Genomic DNA, 20,592 nt, shown 5'->3' on the forward strand with positions numbered 1-20,592 from the left:
CGCATCCCTCCCGCGTGCTGGGGGAGGAGGGGACATGGCAGTGGGAAGCGAGTACCTTCTGCAGAGCTGGAGTGATACGGAAAGGCAGGAGATAACCTGATTTACACATGTAGCATGTTGAAGAGAGGCGACACACTCCATAAAAGTAGTCATAAAAGCTAGAAGTGGACGAGATGCCCTGTGCGGGTTTGGTTCTTACAGGGCCTTTTGCAATGGTTGTGACACCTAGATTGACAGCACTGTTATACATTTCCATGGATAACTTCTATGTGGTACAAGTGGGAGGGAGAAGCTGGAAATCTATCTCAGCTCCATGGTGGGATCCACCATTTCCTGCAGTCCACCAGAGCCTCCCCAGCTGGTCGGGGCAGGCAAGACCATAGCCAGCCCTAGCTTTGGAGGAGAGGTGACTCTTCACATTTGCTTTGGCCGCTGCAGGGACATTGATATCTTTAAAAAGAGTCTCAAAATGAGGCGTTTGTCAGCTCAGGGACACTCAGCAGAGAATGAAGGAAACCACCAGCTGCTCAGCCCTCCTGGAGCTTGGGAGGCCATCTCCACTGCGCAGTGTCCCCAGGGCAGTGCTGGCTGGACCCTGCCAGTCCCACAGGGCACAGCAGGACCATGAGATCTCACAGAGAGATAACTTTGAGACAAAGCAGCAAGACAACCTGGAGACATGAGGAGGCACCAGCATTGCCATCTGCAACACTTGGAGGTCAAACGTCAGCACAGACTGAAGCAATTCACCTTCTGGGCTGACGTGCTCCCTGCCCTCTACATCTCCAACACACACTGAAGAGATGCTCCCTGTCATCTCTCTGCCTTGTATACTTTAACAAAAAGCATCTTATCGCTATGCTTACCAGCAAAACTAGACACCACTCTCTCTTTCTTTGTGTTTAAGGCCACCAGACTGTCCCCTGCACCCACCGGGTGCAGTTGTGAGAGCATGGAGCCCCCCTGGTTAACCAGGGACTGGAGCGAGCCCTCCCTCCCCACACAGGGACATTTGCAGCCTTTGCCCCTGCAGCTCCACAGCCAGAGGTACCAGGTCGCTCACTGCGGGATGGTGTCCTGCATCCAGCAAGGGCTGCTCTCTCAGTCCTCTAGACTGCAGCAGAGGAGCATCTGGCTTGTCCCCGAGAGCATGGCTCCAATAGACACACAGGCTGAGCATGGCACAGTGCCACGCATCCATCACAGACAGAGGGCTCTGGGACCGTGGCCCCTGAACAGTTTTTAATCAGCAGAAGATAAATATGTTGTAAAGTCCTTCATGACCTAGAAAGCTTGAGAGGTCTGTCTCAAGGCTGCGACAAGCCCTGCCCCATCTCCCATCCATTATATGGCTCAGGACTCTTTCCAGAACTTCGGAGATCACTGCAGAAGGGAGCCTGGGGCAAACCAGAAGATCAGACTCCGTTGGGAAGAGCTCAGTGTCTGATTTAGTCTCCAGAAGATGGGGTCAGCTCTGAATACAAATTTGGTTACCAAGTCCTCATCTGCATGTGAAGGGCCATGAATCCATATACCAAAAGAACCAAATCTCCTCTAGACAGTTGCATAGAAACACCTATGGGTTTTTTTTCAGAGACTGCAGTTTGTTCTGATATTACAGGAGATAATTGTTCTTCCCTCCCTTCCTCCCATGCTCTGCCTCCCACCTCTCCACTCGGCGAGGAGAAGACAGCAGAGGTTGTCTCATACCATGAAGCCCTCCAAACCCCTCTGTACCCCGGCAGAGCACAGCCCACACACTCTCTTCCTGCAATGAACACATTGTGGTACTCAACAAAGGGTGAGGTGTGGGGTCCAAATTCACTGGGACCCCAAGCTGCCAACCACCAGGACTATGTCCTGCAGCCATGTGAGGCACACACAGCTCTGGGGCTCCTGCAGAGATGGCTGCTGCTGCCTTGCACAGGGGCAGGCTTTGACTCGGCTACAGTAAAAGGCAGACATCCCACCATTTTCTGAGCTCCTAAACCAAAATGGCGAGCACCTCTCCTCCTAGAGAGCCTCTGAAATGCTCCAGCAGGGTCAGGGCGTTTGGGGAAGCTCATCCTTTGCCCTTCACTAGTTCAGAAGATGCAGCAGTGGCTGGTGGGGCTACAAAGGCAGAACCTGAGAAGGGGCAATGGGAGCCATGATCCCTTTGCTAGAGAAGATGGAGTAGGCAGCCTCCTCCCCGTGGTGTGAAGTTATTACCCTCAGACAAAAAAGCAGGGCTTGCCAAAATGCATACATGACTTCTGCGTTCTCCCAACTCTTTCCTGAACACATCTCTGGAGAAACTGCACGTGCCAACACATACCTGTTATCTACAAACCAGGTTGTCTGAGCACCCTAAGGATTTCTGAGTGCTTTTCTTGTCTGCCCCCCCACCTTTTTAAACAGTTAATTGATCGTACATTTCAAAGGCAAAGAGAAACAAATACTTTGCGAAAACTCTAGAGAAGTACTCTTTCTAGTACTCCAGGCATTTTGCAGCATCTGAGAAACACTCACCTTAGTACATGAGTCGATCCATTTATTGTGGTGGTGGAACAGGGAACCGTCTGCCCCAAGATGGAAGGCCTTCGGTATCGCTCATCACCACAGCACAGGATGATGAGGAAGGCACGTCTGAAGGACTTGTTCAGGAAGGCGTAGAGGAAAGGGTTCAACCCTGAATTGATGTAGCCCAGCCACAGGAAAGCCGTCCACAGTTTCCCTGGCACCGTGTAGTTTATGAAAGGGTCCACTATGTTTGTGACAAAGAAGGGGGCCCAGCACAGGCAGAAGCAACCCATGATGATGCACAGGGTCTTGGCAGCTTTGGTCTCAGTCTTCATGCGGTGCGTGCTGTGCTGGTCTGGGTGGTGCTGCCGGCCGTCGGTGGGGGCCCCCGCACGCTGCAGCACCTGGATCTGGCGGGCGTGCTCCCTGGCCGTGACGTAGATGCGGTAGTAGGCCAGCACCATCAGGAGGAAGGGAATGTAGAAGGCCACCACGGAGCAGGTAATGGCGTATGGCTTGTTGACCATGAATATGCAGTAGGTGGAGTTGGAAGCCTTGTTGAACTGCCTTTGCTGAATCTGGTGCAGGGAGAAGAAGGATGAGGACAAAGAAGAAGGGAAGAAGTTCAGCACTGTGTCCTCCGATACCACCAGTCTGTTTGCCAGAACGTACCACCACCGCTTTCTGATTCTCTCTCCTCCCTCCCCTCTCCCATCTGCGGTACCTGTCTTTATCCACTGCTGCCTCTCCTGCCCATGCTCACACCATGGGCTCTCCAGCCCTGCTGCTCCCCAGGTCTGCTGGACCAGCCCATCTTGCAGCTCTGGCATCTTAAAGCATGCCGCAACAGGGCAGTGAAAATCAGCCTAACACCCCAGGCCAGACACAGAGAGGGGAAATAAGGCACTTCGTGCTGTGCTTTGTTGCAGTGCTCACTGCTCCGTTCATCAGGGCATGGTTTTACACCGAGGATGCACAAGTTTCACCCAACCGAGTCCCACAGGGGGAAGGACAGGGAAGGGACTGGGCTACAGTGGCCTCAGCAGATGGGGGCGGCTCCGGGCTGGAGAAATTTGCAGGTTGAGTCCGTAGGCTGAGATCTGGTCAATGACTTGTGATGGAAACAGAGAGAGCAGATGAAGAAAGGGGTCCTGCATGTGAGTTTGGGAAGCAGGAGGCATAACTGAGACAGACAGGACTTCTCTGAGGCTATTCTTGCTACAGAACGATGTCGCTGCAGGTCCATCAGGCCCATAATTTCTGGTGTTTATTCCAACAAGAGAATAACCTGGTCTCCTATTTAAAACTGTAATATCAAAATTATTTAACTGGGCATGTAAGGAAGTTTACCTCTAAAGTAAACTATAAAGCACTTTCACTAGGTGGTATTTGAACCCTGCGCTACCTCTCAACATGCAACTACTGAAATCTGCCTGGTGAGCATCAGCAAGTTACCAGGAAGGGCAGGGCTTGCACTGGTGTTAAGAAAAGCCGGTACAGTCAGCTGGGTGTCAAGTCTTTTCTGAAAAGGTGGGGGCAATAAATCAGTGGAAGAAATCAGATACCTGACATGGTTTGTTAAATAAACAAAATGCACCTCCCTTTTCTACCAGCTGCATGTCCTAAAGGTGCTTGTCTAGGAGCAATTTTGGCTTTATCACCTTGTCTAGAGGCTTGGCAGCCGGCACCTGTTATTCTTCATGAGCCAAAAAGTATTCATATCTTATTGACTGAGACTTGGCATAGGAGACACTACATCTCTTTAAACAAGCTCTTCTAAATAAGGTGTTTTCACAGTTTGCCATTTTTTAATTCCTGCATCTCCACACTGAAAGGAGAGCAGATTTGCAGTTCTTATCTCCGTGCCTGTAGATAGGATCCTGCAAGTGAAGCCAGACTGCGGTTTGGAAAACTGACTCCTGCTGAAATGACTTGCAAGGGGGAACTTCACCTTCTCCTCCCCTTAAAGGCTCACACCAAGACATGGGATATTGATGGGACTGGCCCAAAGCATCATCCCTTCTGGGGAAATCTGGGTTTCCCGGCTCTCCAAACATGCTAGCACGGCAAGGAGAGACCCTCGGGCTCAGCCGGCAGCGGCCAGCAGTCCTTGAGAGCTGCAGAGGCCAAGGGGAACCAAGGACTCCCAAGGTGCCCATCAGGAGCCAGACGGGGCTTGGCATGTTTTCGAAGGACTTCACACTGAACTGATTAGTAGAGACAGGTAAAATCCTCTCCCAGAGCCACCACTGTCTTTCTGACAGTCCTTCCAGGACAAAGTCATTTCAAACCCCCTTAAAAACATCCTCCAGAAGTTCAGCAGCCCCTCTGCATCAATACCAATAGTTTCTCCTTCAGCCTTTCTTACTTTTTTTTCTTTGAATATTGCTTTTTAAAGAATGTACAGCACCGAATATCTCCGATACCAGGTTGGTGCACCTCCTTAGCTACTCACCAGATCAATGATGCCAATGCTATTCCAGCCTTGCATGATAGGGAGGAAAGAAATAAACGTTGGGATTACCCAGCACCCTCCAAGCATTACAGCAATGCGCAATGGAGTCATCTTGTTCCTGTAAACCAGAGGCTGGCAGCAGATAGCATAGTACCTGCAAGGAGAAAAGTGAGATAACAACCATCATCAAAGAAGAGTTCCAGGCCTTTTAAAAACAAAACTGTAAAGTGTTTTTTCCAGCTTGTTTCTCCTGCCTTTCAAAATAGAGAAAAAAATGAGTCTATAGCCTATTTCCACTGACTGCCTCTCACACAAGGAGCTCAGGATATTTTCACAGCATGAGTAAATAAGGTTTCATAGTACCTTGCAGGGGAAAGCCAGTATTTTCTGTTTTCCATCTAGGGAAAAAGAGGCACAGATTAATGCTGTGGTTTGTCTGAGGTCGCAGAGCAAGGGAGGGACTTCATGTTCAGCCCTCCTCTCCCTCGGCACTTAGTCAGAAAGCTGTCTGCACCCTCCTTACCATGACAAATGAGTCCACCTTCCTTCCATTTAGCTGTAACTGAGTAAATGTTGGGGTTTTCCTAACTGCAATGGACATTTATTTTGACAAGACTGAAAAAGCTGTTATTGCAAATTAACAAAGTGTTTCAAAGCTGTGAAAATGTCAGTAAAATGAAGTGTGTTTTTCCGTAACCAAGCTTCCTTTCTACCTCCCAGGAATCAGCTTCTTTCCTGGCTGGGCTTTAACCTCTGCCACGAGGACAGAGCAAATGTCTGCACGGGGCTTCTAGTCTTTACACCACCACGGGGACGTGCCCTGTGCTCTCCTTTCTCCTCCCGACCCATCCGACGTACTCATAGTACAACAGATTCCTGCCGTTGTATATATAAACAAATAAACAAATATATATAAACAAATAACAACTGGCTGTGGACTGAAAATGTCTTCTCAAAGAGATATGAAATCAACTTTTCTGTCTGTTTGGTCCCTGTGCTACCCACCTTCTATCAGATTTCTACATCAGGAAGGTGTATCAAACCTAAAACTGGAAATTTCCTCACTCTGAAATTAATATATGCCCATAAGCAAAGCAGATCAGCAACCATATCATCCTGGTGCGGATTTTTGGTGCTCCTGACCTGACAGACCGCCTCAGGTTCCCAATAAAATGTTTTCGATCTTTAGAGTTCTGGATTTCAGCACACGTTGTAGAGACAGGGCAGTACTGATGCACCCACTGCTGCGACACAGAACTGGGGTCCAGAGACACAAGCAGTGCCCATAAATTCTCAGCTCTTCTGTTGGAACAGGTTGCCCAGGGAAGTTGTGGATGTCCCATCCCTGGAAGTGTTTAAGGCCAGGCTGGATGGGGCTTTGAGCAACCTGGTCTAGTGGAGGTGTCGCTGCCCATGGCAGGAGGGTTGGAACTAGATGATCTTTAAGGTCCCTTCCAACTCTAACCATTCTATGATTCTATGATTCCATGGTGCCCCATAGGATACGAGCACTGCATTGAAGAAGTGGACACTGTTTCAAAAACTATTCATAAAAGGAATGAACGACCTCCGTCAAAGATTTTTTTGAGCCAAGCCTCACATCAAGGCATAACATGTACATAGAGGGAGCCTCACTGCTGAATGCCTATAAAAGTCAATTTTATGAGGTCAGTAGAACCATGAATTAGAGACATTAAATTAGCAAACACACACTAAAGCTGGACCACTAACCTGAGATGCCTGCAGCACATTAAAATAAGACATATGTGAATGCACACATACACTCAGTTTATGTGTATATATTAGAGAGATGTCCTTGATGTGCACAATGTATTTCATCAAGATTGGAGTGAGAACTAAAAGGTTTGTGCGAAACAGGCATAAAAATCTAAGAATTTCCAAATTTTCTTACGACATTTTTTTAAAAGTCATGTAGAGTCAGCTGAATTGCTTTATTTTGATAAAACCAGATTTTATATTCCACACAAAGGGTTGAAATAATATCAAAGTGTCAAAAGAAAACATTTTTTAAGTCTCTTTGAAACAAGATTCAAAATGTCACAGGGGAAAAAATGTTGAAACAAGCATTCAACTATTTCAATTTGATCATTTCTACATTCTCTTCTGGTTTCCTGTGCACATGAAAATCAGCCTGTTCCTCTGAAAAGTTTCACTTTCAAGGAAAGGGTATATTTGACAGTAACTGTTCTTTTAGAGCACTGGGTGAAATGTTCCTCCCGTGGAGCTCATGCTAACAGCCTCGGCAGTCAGTGGGTCTGACTCCTGTCCCCACTAACGCAGCCCTCGCGTCCCTCCCACGAGGAAGAAGCAGAAGCTGAATAATGTACAGAAACCAGATTTTCCTTTGTTCTGGAGCTTTCCTTCATGAGATCATGAGTTGAACAAGTGAGGGTGTCCAGCCTTAAAGATACACAAAACTCAACTGGGTAGGACCCTGAGTGATCTAATTACATGACGATGGATTTGAGTTGGGCCATGTTTTGTGAGGAAGGCTGGATCAGAAACCTCTAGATGTCCTTCCCAAACTACATTTTTCTGAGTCTATCAGACAATGAGGACTATCATGGTCAGATTTCAATATCTTAACGATTTCAGATGATAGAATAAACATTTCCTTGTTCCTAGGATAACTACCCTCCTCATGACAGCCGCAATGTGTTTGTGTAACCTTGTCCTGTGTTGCTAGAGCTTATTGTGTTTGGATTTCCCCCTGCTCTCCAGATTTCCTTCCCCCAGGAAACAACCTGACCTTTGAATTCAAACAGGTATTTTCAGTAATGTTTTTGACTGCTTATTAGGACAGATGGTGCTTCCCTTGGCATTACGTGCAACTGCTCTTCTGACTCTAAACACAAGGGAGATATATCTGGCATATTTAATTGTTTGCTATCTGAGAGACACCTACTGGAAAGTGCTACCCAGTGCTGGACATCAAAGGATTCTTCTGACATGCCTGATGGCAAGTTACTGCAAGTCACAAGAGAGTAAATTTATTTGCAGAAAGGGCAAAAGAAGAAATTCAATAAATAAATAGGGAAGAGCAGCCAGGATACCAGCTACCATTTCACAAGTTGAATAAACAAACGGAAAAGGGAAACCACGATACACTGCTAATTAACTACAGCAGGAAAACAATTCTTCCAAGCAGTTTGAGTTATTACATTTCTGTACTTCTATCTCTGCTGCAGCTGACAGCATTACACTGACTTGTATATGCTATTAAAGGCCATTAGAGTAAAAATTATGCCTGTAAAAATGACATCTTAAGATCTCATATTTCTTCCCTCCCAGTGATTCAGCAGCAATTTTCCTCCACTTACATGTCAAAAGATTTTATATATATATATTTTTTTTTTTTTTTCTGCTAAGTACTGCTACTGTGACTTTCCTTGTGTTCAGAAAATCGAGCTGAGTTCTTTCTGCCCTACACCATTATCGGTAACAAGGTTCTACAATCAGAGTGTGGGTGACAATTTTGCTGATGGTGAGGGAGGCAGAAGCAGCACATAGTCCACTTTTCCACAGCTCAGCAGGATTTCCATTCAATGGTCCAGAGAGTCAGAAAATAGAAATCTGTGTATGCTAACAGAAGTCACACCAATTTTTGCAGTAGCTAGTGATTTGATGTATGTGATGGTTTGGGCATTTAAGCAGCTATTTATTCACTGAGAAAAAAAAGTAATTATATCTTTAAGATTATCAGTAGTTTTAGTCAAAACCTGAAATAAAGACATTTTCATATTCTACATTTCTGCTTTTTTTTCAAGCTAAAGCTGTTTTCCTGTGCTCATAAAGAATATCTATTACATACTGGTATGACAGTGTGATGGATGGATATAAAACGTACTACATACACATGATTAATATGATGTCCAAGCTTAATTAAATATTAATTCTTACTATTATCAGTTAAGACCTGTGTTTCTGCAGTTACTTGAACATGTTAACTTCCCTGTTACCTACAGCAGAGCAGATGATGCAAAACACATCCTCTCCTCCGCCTCTGTTATGACATTCTTCGCTGCAGGGGAAATACAAGAATCCCTTCCTGGAGCTGCAGATCATCCAAGTAGCTCCATAAAGCAAAGGTTATTACAATACTTTTCCTTTCCCACATCAGACATTTGCCACATGAATGAATCAAGTGTTAACACTTTGCAGATGGCTCAGAAGAAGAAATCCATAGCTCTTATGGCCTTACTTATGGCTCTTATGGCCACTGTGGATCTGCCTGGCTACCGAGGCTTTGTGGCCTGCCCAGTGTCACTTAATGGCTCTATGTCAAGGAATTTGAATGTGATGCTCCCTGGTCTTCCAGTGGAAGTTCCAGTGGTATGGATGTAGGGGGGACCTATTAGTGCCAAGTGGATTGATTCCCAAAAGCAAACCTCATGTCACAAACATTCTCCTGGCATCTTCGAGGGGATGCAGGTGCACCTCGATCGTGTTCATGAAACCTATAAAAAGCACCCGAGGTTCAGTGGCTCAGTGCCCCAATCTGTGGGGCAATTCCCTCCGTATTCCTACGAGCATCACCAGCAGGAGCTGTGGCAGTCACATGGAGGAGCCCGTACACAGTGTCCATGTGCTGTAAGAGCAAAACATTTTATCCTTTCCCAACAGGACTGGCGCTTCGCCCGCCGGCGAGCTCCTCTCTACAGTCAGCGCTACACGTAAAACCAGAAAGCAGATATAAATGCCTGTGTATCAGCAACACATTTGTACCCAACAGCCTTCAGCACTTTGGGTAGAGAAGACATAATATCACACTCCTCAGCAGCAGGATCAGGGACAGCTTGCCTAATGTTAAACTTGTGTATATGTGAAGACAGGAGATGGCAGATAAGAGGGAAGCTGTGAAGCCAAAGAGAAAATAGGCAGAAAATGAACCTCAGTTACATTCTTGCCTTGTACAACTGAATGCTGAATCTGCTTTTGTGGAAATACAAGTGTTGTAAATCACGGGTGTCTGTTGTTGCCATTTTGCCTGTATGAAAAATCCTACGCATACACATACACACATGTATGCACACTCCTTGTATCATACTCTGCCTTTCCTCCAGGAAAAAAATTGGAAAAAAAAATAGAAAAAAAGGATTCTTGAAAAGAACATCAACTTTCAAGAGATGACACCCGTAGTTATTACAAGTTTATAGCTGCTAGGCTCTTGCAGACAAGAAAGGAAAGACTGAGACTGAGAAACAGCACTGCATTTCAACACACCAGTGACCTAGATCTGACAGCACCATAATTTAGCTGTGGTCCGTGGCAAGGACGGCTATTTGTGGTAGCAACTCTCTACATACTCATCAAAGCACTAACACAGTGAGACTCCATTTGTGACTGGGATCTGTGGTCAAGACTGAAATCAAAGGTCCGAGACTCTAGATAACCAGCTGGGTCAATAACGTTAACATACACCAGTTTCTGTGGCTGAAGAGAAGCAAGCAGGGACACAGCAGCCAGCACATCTGGCCACCCCTCAGCCTGGACATCCAAGCGCCTCCTCAAGCCCATGGCAGTGGAAAAGCTGCCTGGGACACATCCCAAGAGTCCTGGAGTCCACAGCTCCTGCCTTGGGATCAGTGATGCTGCAACCACACCGCTGCTCTTCCCTTGCCTTCTGGTCATTACTGAAATATAATTACATAGCTGCATCAGGTAACTCCTTGCCCTTGGAAAAAAAATAAAAGTATCTCCCTGGTTTGCAATATAATTTTGTTTGAGCTATGGGTATGTAGACAATACCCTGCAAGAAGCTCCTTAGAAATCGCAGACAGACAAATACACACCCACCTTTACCAAACAGACTGGTTCTGTGGGTGGCCCACGCTTAAAACCATTTGGTGTCATGTGCATGTATAAAATTATATACGTACCATATGCTTGATCATCAGTGGGGCCAAAATGAGCCAAGGAAAATCTACTGAATATCATAACTGAATAATTTTTACCCCCCTTAAATAATTCAGAAAAAAGAAGACAAGAGAGTGGGAAAACTGTGGGTGCTATTAGCTCTCTCCCAAAGTCAGGGTGCAACAACCATGCCCATCCATGCCCTGTGCCTGTACGTGTCTGCTGAACCGTGCTCGAACACCAAAGTGGGAAAGGTTTGTTTGTGAGATCCTAAAGAAAAAGAAGCCAAAGAAACGCAAGAGGGGACAGCCAGACTCCATTACCTGCCACCACAGGGGACTCCGCTCTTAACCTGATCCCGGCAGGGGGCTCCCGGGGGCTGCCCCCCCAGGCAGGCAGCTCAGACCCTGAAGACACTGAACTGTACAGACAGAAAACTCTTGCGGGCGAAAAGGACATTTATTTCAGAAGCTTCTTCCCCTCACGGGACACAAGTTACATATAAGGATTTGGCTAGTTCGGAAAATCCTCTTCTTTGTCTTTTTGGAGCTCTGTGGCTGTTGCGCTCTACAAAACCCCAGTCTGAGTGTGGTTTTGCACACTCCTCCTCTTCCTCAGTGAACCCAGGCTGGGCCAGAGCCTTCAGCTGAACCCTGACCAAGCGGTGAAGTCTAAGGAGCCAGGATCTCAGTTTATTTGTGCCTGTGTGAAATTCAAACAGCGCTACCGGCTTTGCTGATATTTCAGTGAAACCAGATTCTGGCCTCCACATAACCAGATTTTTACACTTTTTTGGAGAGAACAGCTCTTTCTCTTTTCCTTTTTCCCACTGAGCAAATAAGCTATGGTCTCTGATGGAGCCAAATAAAACAAAGTTATGCATTGCTGGTCCAGAAAAAAAAAATGTCCTAAATTAGTTATATCTAACAAAATTAAATTCTTATTAGAAAAACAACGGCCTGCTGGTGTTGAGATAATTACACTGAGAAAAATGCTAAAGAGAACAGTTAATTGGAACTGGATAAATTTAGATAGTAATACAAACAAACGTATATTGCCAGAGATAGAGGACTCCTTCATGGTCCCCGTGTGGGTCGGTGTGTGTGGAGGGTTATTGGCAGCAACAGTGGCAAAATAAATTACCATATTTCTAGAGGGTTGGTAAAGATTAATAAAGGACAGTGCATCCCTCAGGCTGTGCCATGGCCATCTGCTCTGCTATTTTTCTTAATGCTCTTGGACCTGAATTCTGCAAATCCCGTGTTAGTTTTCTTGCCGAGCTGAGTGCCGACAGGGATAACTCCATGGTTCCGTGTCACGTCTCGCAGCCCTCGGGGATGGCCTACAATTGCCCTTGCTCAGCCCCTTCCCGTGCCGTCTCTCTGCTCCTCCACCAAACCGACTGGGAGCTGTAGGAGATCAGACATCTTTCCAGCTGAAAAGGGCACAGGGGATTTATGCCCTGGTTCAAAACTATAGCTGGAATTTGTGTCATATAATCAGATTGCTGACTGCCTAATCATTACTTACTGATAGCTATTTAAATCCTAATAAGTCTCCCTACTAATAACCTCCCCCCACTCCTGGCCAGCCGGCAGATGTTTCACAGAGCACCACTGGGCACGGCTACTTTCTCCCCGTCCTTGAGAAAGATATCGTGCTCCCGACCTCGAGCTCCACCATGGCCGAGGCATCCTTTGGCGCGCCCATCGCTCCCCCTGCGCCTCAACTGCGCAGTGCCGTGAGAAAGAGATGACAGTGGAGAGGGATGTGGTGCAGCATCGGGAGCAGGAGGCAAAGGGTAGGGTGGGCAAAGCCAGCGACCACCCAGACCTTGCCACTCCTGTGCCCCCTGCATAGGCTCTCTCCCACCGCCTGGAGAGGGCTTCTTCTCCAGAGGGACTACCACTGAAGAGCACCGGAGGTTGGGAGTCTCTAAAACATCATCTCTCTCAAGGGACTGTGCTAATTTGATGTCTGAACAGTACATTAATGTTAATTAATGTTTGTAAATGGTGCAATGAGCATCTGTCACTCTGGTGCTCCAACACTCTTTGGATACATCTGCTTTGCTTTAGCCTTTATTTAGCAGTGATTATGTGGTATGTTTGAATTCCAGTAAGATTAGGGTTGACTATACAAACACACAGCCAGGGCTGTTTTGTTGTGTGTTACGTAGCAAATCTGCAAATGTTCCGAACACACCAGGCAAACAGTGTACCTAGTGCCCAGCAGAGATGCAGACTGGGAGGAAAGCTTCATGTGCTGGGAAACAGACAGGAGAACTGGAGGAAGCAGAGGGAGGGTGCAGGATGATCTAGTTGCATGAAGAGCAGAGGTGCCAGATGTGCATCTAAGCCCAATAATACAGACATTTAGGAGCTGTTTGTTTCTCTGATTTTTGGTTTTTCTTTTTTTTTGTTTTTTTTTTTTTTAATTCCCCCAAGACTTTGAGAAGTAATTGTATTGCAAATTGTACTGCAGATATTGGAGAAGAAAATTGCCTTTCCTGGCAGGTTAACTGTATTTGGAGACTCTACCATAGCCACTTGGCCTATTTATATGCAGTGCACGTATTTTTATTGCATGGGCACAAAGAATGGATAGATATGCATAAAACATGCAATAAATAAATAATTCAAGGCTAAATCTTTCTTTTATATTAGAATACCAAAGAGATGATGAAAAAGCATAACCTAGTGACAGCAAAATTTGGATTCAGTGAGCTCTGAGGTACCTCTGGTAATTTTTCAGATAAAACTGTATCTCAGTCTCTGCAGTGCTTTGCTCCCTGTGTCTGACTGGTAAGATCAGTTTATCTGGTGGTGATTTCTCCAGATTTTCTCAAATGCCTTTGAGAATTAAAGCCTGAATGCTTTCTTTTTTTTTTTTTTCAGAAGTAGTAATGGAAACAGATACAAGATATTATCAGATAAGTCTTTTCAAGCAACACGTTCTGAGAATGTTGAACAGAATAACTTTCCAAACCAAGTCCTGAGGATTAGATTAACCATCCAATTTATTTTAAAAAAAACACAGTTGTATGCCCCGAAATAAAACAGAAGGCAGGAAATATATGAATCACAGGAAAAACATCAGCTAGAAAAACCATACTCCCATAAAGTCTGAATGAACAGAGGGGCAACAGCCAGCAAAATTAAATAAAACAGGAAGCAGTGCTGTCAGTGCTCCTCCAACCCAGCTGCCAAGACGGGTGAAGCAGTGGTGATGGGGAACAGCTTAAGGATGGGCTGAGTCATCCTTCCTTGCACAGAAACCCAGGCATCCATCTACCTGCTCTGATCTTCTCAGGGCCACCCACCACTATCTCCTCATGTGTTCTGTCCTCTTAACACTGTTTGGGAGTCAGTTCTCACTGGGAAAAAAAAACAACCCCAAAACAACCAAAACTTGTCACAGAAATTCAAGTTTCTGCCAGCAACCTTTAAAGCCTGGGCATGATGCTTTGCAGACAAGAGGGGAAAAGAAAGACATGTTGCTCTTTCTCATATCAGACTGGGTATTTTGAGCTGACCTGGAAGTTTCTTGGAGATGACTGCAGAATACCGCAAAAATTAAACTGTCTGGAAGACTTTTCAAATTTCAACTAATGTTTGCATAGGACAAGGGAGAGATATATTTTGAAAGACAGTAGTCTAAGTCATAAGGAAAATTTGGCACAGTAGTTGGAAATTAGAAGACTTTTCTAGCCCGTTAAATCCTTGCTGTGAACAGCACGTGCTGGGTACACTGCTCATTTGGGTTAGAGGATGGTTACTCTGTCAAGTCATTAACCTCTAGTAGACTGCGCTGTCAGGTACCTACATTTTAACTAGTAACGCACAAGGAAGAGAAAAACTTTTTGAGTTCAGTCCACAAAAGGAAAAGGATTTTTAAAATTGGAAATACTCAAGAAATAGATGGAATTTAGAAAATTTTTGTTCTCATATCTATTCAAATGTGACTGAAGTCTGGATATTTTCACTTTTCACCTCTAGGACAGAAGTGAAGTGAAGTCAAAATTTCCTCCTTGCCCTTCTCAGGATGATGACAGGCCAAGACATATCTGGAAGTGATGCTCCCATGACAGTCACAGCAAGGGGCTGGCACATCACAAAGGAGAAAAAGGCAGATTTAAAAGGTGGGGTTCAGCCTTCTTTTGTTGTGGAAAATGGATCTTTTATTTTGCATCCACCACTCCACCCAAGCTGTGCTGAAAATCCCTGTTGTCCTGCTTGCCGAGGAGGTTTGGAACAGCAGCCAAATTCACAGCAACAAAAGTGAATTATCTCTGTGAAAAGGACACAAGAGTGAAGGACGACTGTCACCGGCTCCAGGTGACCTGCAGTAGGATATGGCACAAGTGTAATATCCCCCTCAATGCAGCAAGGAAGAGACCATGGCACGTCTGAAGGGATGTGGTAAGGGCCAAAATCAAAATGTCTACGTTTTCCCCGTCTTCTTTCACCCAAATACCTCCTCTGAGGGATGGAGGGAAAGAACTCATGTTTCATTTCAATTGGAAAATGTTTTTTCAAAGAGGCCCAGCAGGAAAAAAAATTCATATCCTTGGTCTTTGAGAATGTTTAGATCTGACAGTGTTGCTAGGTAAGTGCCATCAGGTTTTGGATCTGCAAGCATCAAGGTCTGCTGCTTGTGTGGTGGAGAGTAATTGCTTTTATACAAAGTGTTTCCTGATTTACCTAATCAGGCTGCCAGACCATGCCAGTGAGCAAGCACTGCAGAAATGTAAAATAACACATACAGTGGTAATTCAGGAAGAAAGGAAATCTTCTAATAGACTGTTTGGGACACGAAAGAGCTCATGACTTAGCACAGAAATTCCCGGTCGGGTTAGGACTGTTGCTGTGCTCAAGGACGACGTCCAGGTGGAAGTTAAACAACTTCAGCGATTGTTACAGTACCCTACTGGTGTCCTACTTAGTTGTATTTTGAAAATCATGTTAACAACACAGTCAATCAATCAGAGGAAGAAATACTTTAAGAGAAGAATATGACTAGGGGCTGACCCACCTACATAGTATTTTCACTTACAGCAGTTTCAGGAGAGCTGGTCCAGTGCTACAGGAGGCACCTTGGTCTGCCTTGAGCACTGTGGTGGGTAGTCTGAACTGGACATCTGGTCCTGGGAGAACCCAGAAGCCCGTAGTCTTGGGACTCGATCAGATTCATACCGAGGTGTCTGATCAAACAGCAAGTGATGAAAGCCACGCAGTTGACTTGGGATTCTCCTCTTCACATGAGACAGAGAGAGAGATCTTGGGCTTTCTCTTTCAGCTGACATTCACTGTCAGCAAACACAGACATAATTGTGCCTTCTTGTACTGGGAGGAGAAATACAGCTTTTGAAATGCCTGAAATGAGATCCTGGCTTTTTTTCATGTCAGTGGCAAAGCTCCAAATGATTACCCATGGAGTCAAAATAGCATCCAACATGAATTTCTACAGCAAGACTGTATGGCTAGGAGAGCTATATATGCTCTGCAGAGATTAGATGACAGAGAAAAGTTTCTATGGCAAATTTGAGTGCCTTTGGAGAGGAGCAGCCTGCCTTGGGGATGCTGCTGTTAGTGCTCTGCTGATGGTGGTGTGTGTGGTGGTCATTGCTCTAACAAGCACTCAATAAAGCCATTTTGAGAAGACAAACAAGAAAAAAACAGTACCGGAGAATTATCTAAAATTTAGATCAGCTCTGCAGCTAGTCTGCAGAGGCGTCATTCTTCAGTGTGAAAGCACCAAGCAAACGATAAAGGCTGAGATAATTACCCGTGTCAGGCCACATCCAGCCACCGGCCTGGAGAAACTTTTCTCTCTCTCTGCCTGAGAGCAAAGAACAGCACATGCGAAAGAGAAAGAGCATTTGTGTCCCCTGAAATAATTCCCTGACAACTGGCAATTTCAGGTTTGTCAGCAGTCAAAAATTGGTGCTGTGTTTCTGTATCCCAGACAGTGCAGTGCCCGTCACCCTCAGACCCCAGCGCAGGGCGTGCTGCACCTTCCACAGAACACACGTGGAACTGTGTCTTACGAGAATTAGAGAATGTTTCCTCCAAACCACGGTTACAGCTCCTGCTTTCTTTCAAGACAGCCATTCTCCTCTTCCGTGTTGTATTCTAGTGACTAAAGTATTGGCGTGGGATGGGGGGATGGAGTGGGGGTCCCCAGAGTCAGCTCCCCATTTCCCACTCTCCAAAAGAAGGGGAATCACCTCTGTGTGTCTGTAGGCAACGACCCTCACCCATTGCGACAGCAGCCCCGCATCTGGCAGAGAGAATTCAAGACTCCCTGGGCAGAGAATAAAAGAACATAGAAGGAAAAGTAGAGCTGTAGTCCTCTCCAGGTGTTCATACTCTGCTCTGAATATTTCATTTACTACAGAATAATCTAATCCATCTTATTATAGGGTGGGTTTTTTTTTTGGTTGGGGTTTTTTCTTCCATTTCCAGTTCCTTCTACTGAGCTGAGTGTTTGCAGACTGCCTCAGGTCTGTTTACAGTAAAAAAATTTTCCTGTATAAAACTGATCTCTGTTCTGTATCCCTAGAACATTAACTCTGAGCCACGTATTGCGACTGTCATAGAGCCAAAGCTGCCCCAACCCCTTCACCACCCCAGACAAGGCTGTCCCAGGAGCGCAGGGACAAAGGGGGACACAGCAAGAGGTGATGATGGGGGGGGGGGTGTCTGCAAGAGGGTGTCACAGGCAGGAGTAAGGGGGGAGTTTTTTTTCCCTGCATGTCCCTTTCTCTACACAACCCCCTATGTTTAATTAATGGCCTGGAGAACCAAACTCCAACATTTTATATAACAAGGCCACATCCAGAGCACATCTGCTTTACTGGTAATTGGCTCCAAGTGGCAGTTTGTCAACGTTTTTAAGATAATGAGCTTCCTATTTGTGTTCCAGCCATCTAAGCTTCCAGATAAGGCAACGTGCTGTAGCTATTACATGTCAGCTTCTCTCTGGACACAACACTGAGTGTGCCGGTGCCCCTCTCTCCCACAATAAAGGAGCAGTGCCCATCAACTGAGAAGTTAATCAAGTATCTTTTGAAGTCTGGCTGGGTACAGCCTCTTTGGATGAAAGACACTATTTAAATACCAATTGTCATGATGACGAGAATGATTATGGTTATTTTGGCCATATTAATAATACTAAGTAATAGTATTTTAAAAGGTATTGAAATGTCCGCACAGAAGTCAAATGAAAGCTCTAAATATTGCTTATTAGAATAGTCGGTCAAGACGTTTTCTTCTAAGTATTTACCTTGTGAAAAATTCTTGCTATTCAGTATGGAAAGTTCTGCCATCTGTCCCAAAAAACTGCAGACAACAGTAAAGCAGAATTGTTTGCCACAAACTATTTAGGATTTTGTCTTCATTTTAATTTTGCAAGAAAAGTTTAAGAGAAAATGAAGTTTTTAGGATCTCCCACAAAGCCTGTGCACCCTTTTCACCAGCTGTATTTATCTCCTTGTTGCTGCCTTCACTGGTGCAGATGTACAAATGGACAGCTTAGAAAAACAGCCCATAAAATTGGGGTGGGCGGAGAAATTGCCCTTTATATTTTCCTCCCAATAATGTAGTAATATATGCCACAATGTGTCATTTAGTAATACCGGTTTTCACCTGCCCGCATGGCTGCTAGCAGCAGGAAGAACAGTTCTGATAGCACTTGAAAGATATGCCAAATATGTTTGTGACACAAGAGAGGAAGCCGGATAATTCAGTGCTTTGGTTCCTGGGAAGACAGGGCTCAGCACGACACGTCAAGCCTTGCACCAGCCAAGGCTTCCCTGCCGCCCCTGGCAGCGAGCAGCACCTGACAGCAGCGTCCCTGCTAAAACAACATCCTGTGCACGATGCACCTCCTTCTGGTTTTTTAAGGCGTCTTTTCTTTACTTTGACGAAGAAGCTGTGCCCCGTCTGATCAGTAATGCAAACAAAGCTGTGCTGCAAAGCAGCCGAGAACCTGGCTTGCTCTATCGATGTAAATCTCATTCCTTTCAAAGTATTGAAACTGGTGAGGATTCAGAGAGCTCTCTCAAAAATCAGCTATCGGGAGAGATTTATTGCTTTCTGTTCCCAGCAGGTTCATATTTGCCCTTTGGCTACTGCTGACAAGCAACAAGGCCAAAGAAACTTAAAGCAACTATAATTATTCTCTCTGCTCTTCTATTCCTACCTGTCCAGCGAGATACAGCACAGGTGCAGGATTGACGCTGTGGTGAGCAGGACATCGAGGGACGTTCGGACCAGGCAGAACATCTCTCCATAGATCCAGTTGTCCTGAACCAACTCAATGGCTCCAAACGGCATCACCAGCACTGACACCAGCAGGTCCGCAAAGGCAAGGGAAACAATGAAATAATTGGTCTTGATTTTCCTGCAAGACAGATCACAACATTAGGGTGGAATAGTCTCAGTCCAGCATCTTCTACATGTGGACAGAGATTTCAGCTTGTCGTTTGGGTCTGATTTGCCCCATCACCCTGAAAGGTCCTCTCTAACGTACTCCTCACTTTATATGGTCACCTCTAGCTTGTTCCTGATTTTTACACCTAAATATCCACTGGGTTCCCTGCATAAACACATCTTTCTGCTCACAAAGAGGCAAATAGATGCTCACAGGCCTCTGCGTGCAGCTTGGCCTCACAGCTTGCATCGGAGAATTTGGGATGGAGGAGGGGGATTTTATTTTTACTTGTAAATTGAGAAAAATCCTTCCAGAAAGCACTGAGAACAATCTAGACTGAAGCTGTAATTTTAACTTGAAGAGTACTTTTTAAATCATAACAATAAAATAGAATTAAATCCATTAAAAATCCCACGCAGAATATGAATAGAGGCTGTTGAATATCTCACTCTGCTCCTGAGGCTGGTCTGACAACTCCCAGGGGTAGCACCTTGAGACAGGAGTTTTGCCTGTGACCCCCCCCAGATCACTGGCAGCATTTGTCAAGCTGCAGCAGAGAACCACAACTGCAACGGGACCTTGATCTGTGTGGTCTTTCTGATGGGCTTGTTAGGAAATTTGAGATGGAAAAGGGGTAGAGGCCAACTTGCTTCTCCAAGTAATTGCTGTCTAGATCTGTTTTTCACTGATTTATCTGGTTTTTACAGTGAGAGTGCTAAAAATGTAGAGGATGGATACTAAAATGGTCTGAGTGGGGATGCAGTGAGGCGAGTGTGAGAGTCTGACATCGTTTTGGTGCAACACCTGGGCAGAGACACCTTTCATCGCAGCGGTTTATGCCCTCAGCTGCAGGCACGGGGCTCTTTAGGTGGGGATTCTCCCCTGTGCCTCCCCGTGGAAGGGCAGCGGGGAGGCTGCGGGGGGGCTCACCTGAGCTGCCTGTCCCGGCACACAGCCACCATCACCAGCAGGTTCCCCAGGATGGCCATCAGTATAACGGCGGAGATGAAGGTGAGCAGCACGATCTTCTCCGCTACGCCAAAGCCCTCACTCGAACTGGAGAGAACACAGGGGGAAAAAAAAGAAAAAGGAAAGAAAAGAAGATGCAGCAGCACTGGGAGGGGATCGCCAAGTGTGAGAGCAGCATCGCCACCACCGGCAGAGTGAGGCAGCCTTCCCACCAAGACCATTAACAATGAGCATTTCATATTTATGGGGAAAGCTGCGAGGCAGCAGAAAGGCTACAGGCGGAGGATACCTGCAGCACCCGTGGCCACCCAGGTCTCCCCGGGGTGGGCAAGCTGACACATACGGTGCAGGAG

At 45.8% G+C, this 20,592-nt stretch overlaps 1 protein-coding gene across 1 annotated transcript in view; it reads right to left on the reverse strand.

The window, feature by feature from the left end:
- Nucleotides 1-20,592, reverse strand: part of HTR4 (5-hydroxytryptamine receptor 4) — a 75,510-nt gene that overhangs the window by 51,263 nt on the left and 3,655 nt on the right. Inside the window, exons 2-5 of the mRNA XM_074156109.1 lie at nucleotides 20,201-20,326; nucleotides 19,040-19,240; nucleotides 4,958-5,111; nucleotides 2,512-3,080 (exon numbers count right to left, since the gene is read on the reverse strand). Of these exons, the coding sequence (XP_074012210.1) occupies nucleotides 2,512-3,080; nucleotides 4,958-5,111; nucleotides 19,040-19,240; nucleotides 20,201-20,326 (1,050 nt within the window). The remainder of the gene's footprint in view (nucleotides 1-2,511; nucleotides 3,081-4,957; nucleotides 5,112-19,039; nucleotides 19,241-20,200; nucleotides 20,327-20,592) is intronic.

The sequence above is a fragment of the Numenius arquata genome, chromosome 11 (assembly GCF_964106895.1).
Source record: "Numenius arquata chromosome 11, bNumArq3.hap1.1, whole genome shotgun sequence".
NCBI lineage: Eukaryota > Metazoa > Chordata > Aves > Charadriiformes > Scolopacidae > Numenius > Numenius arquata.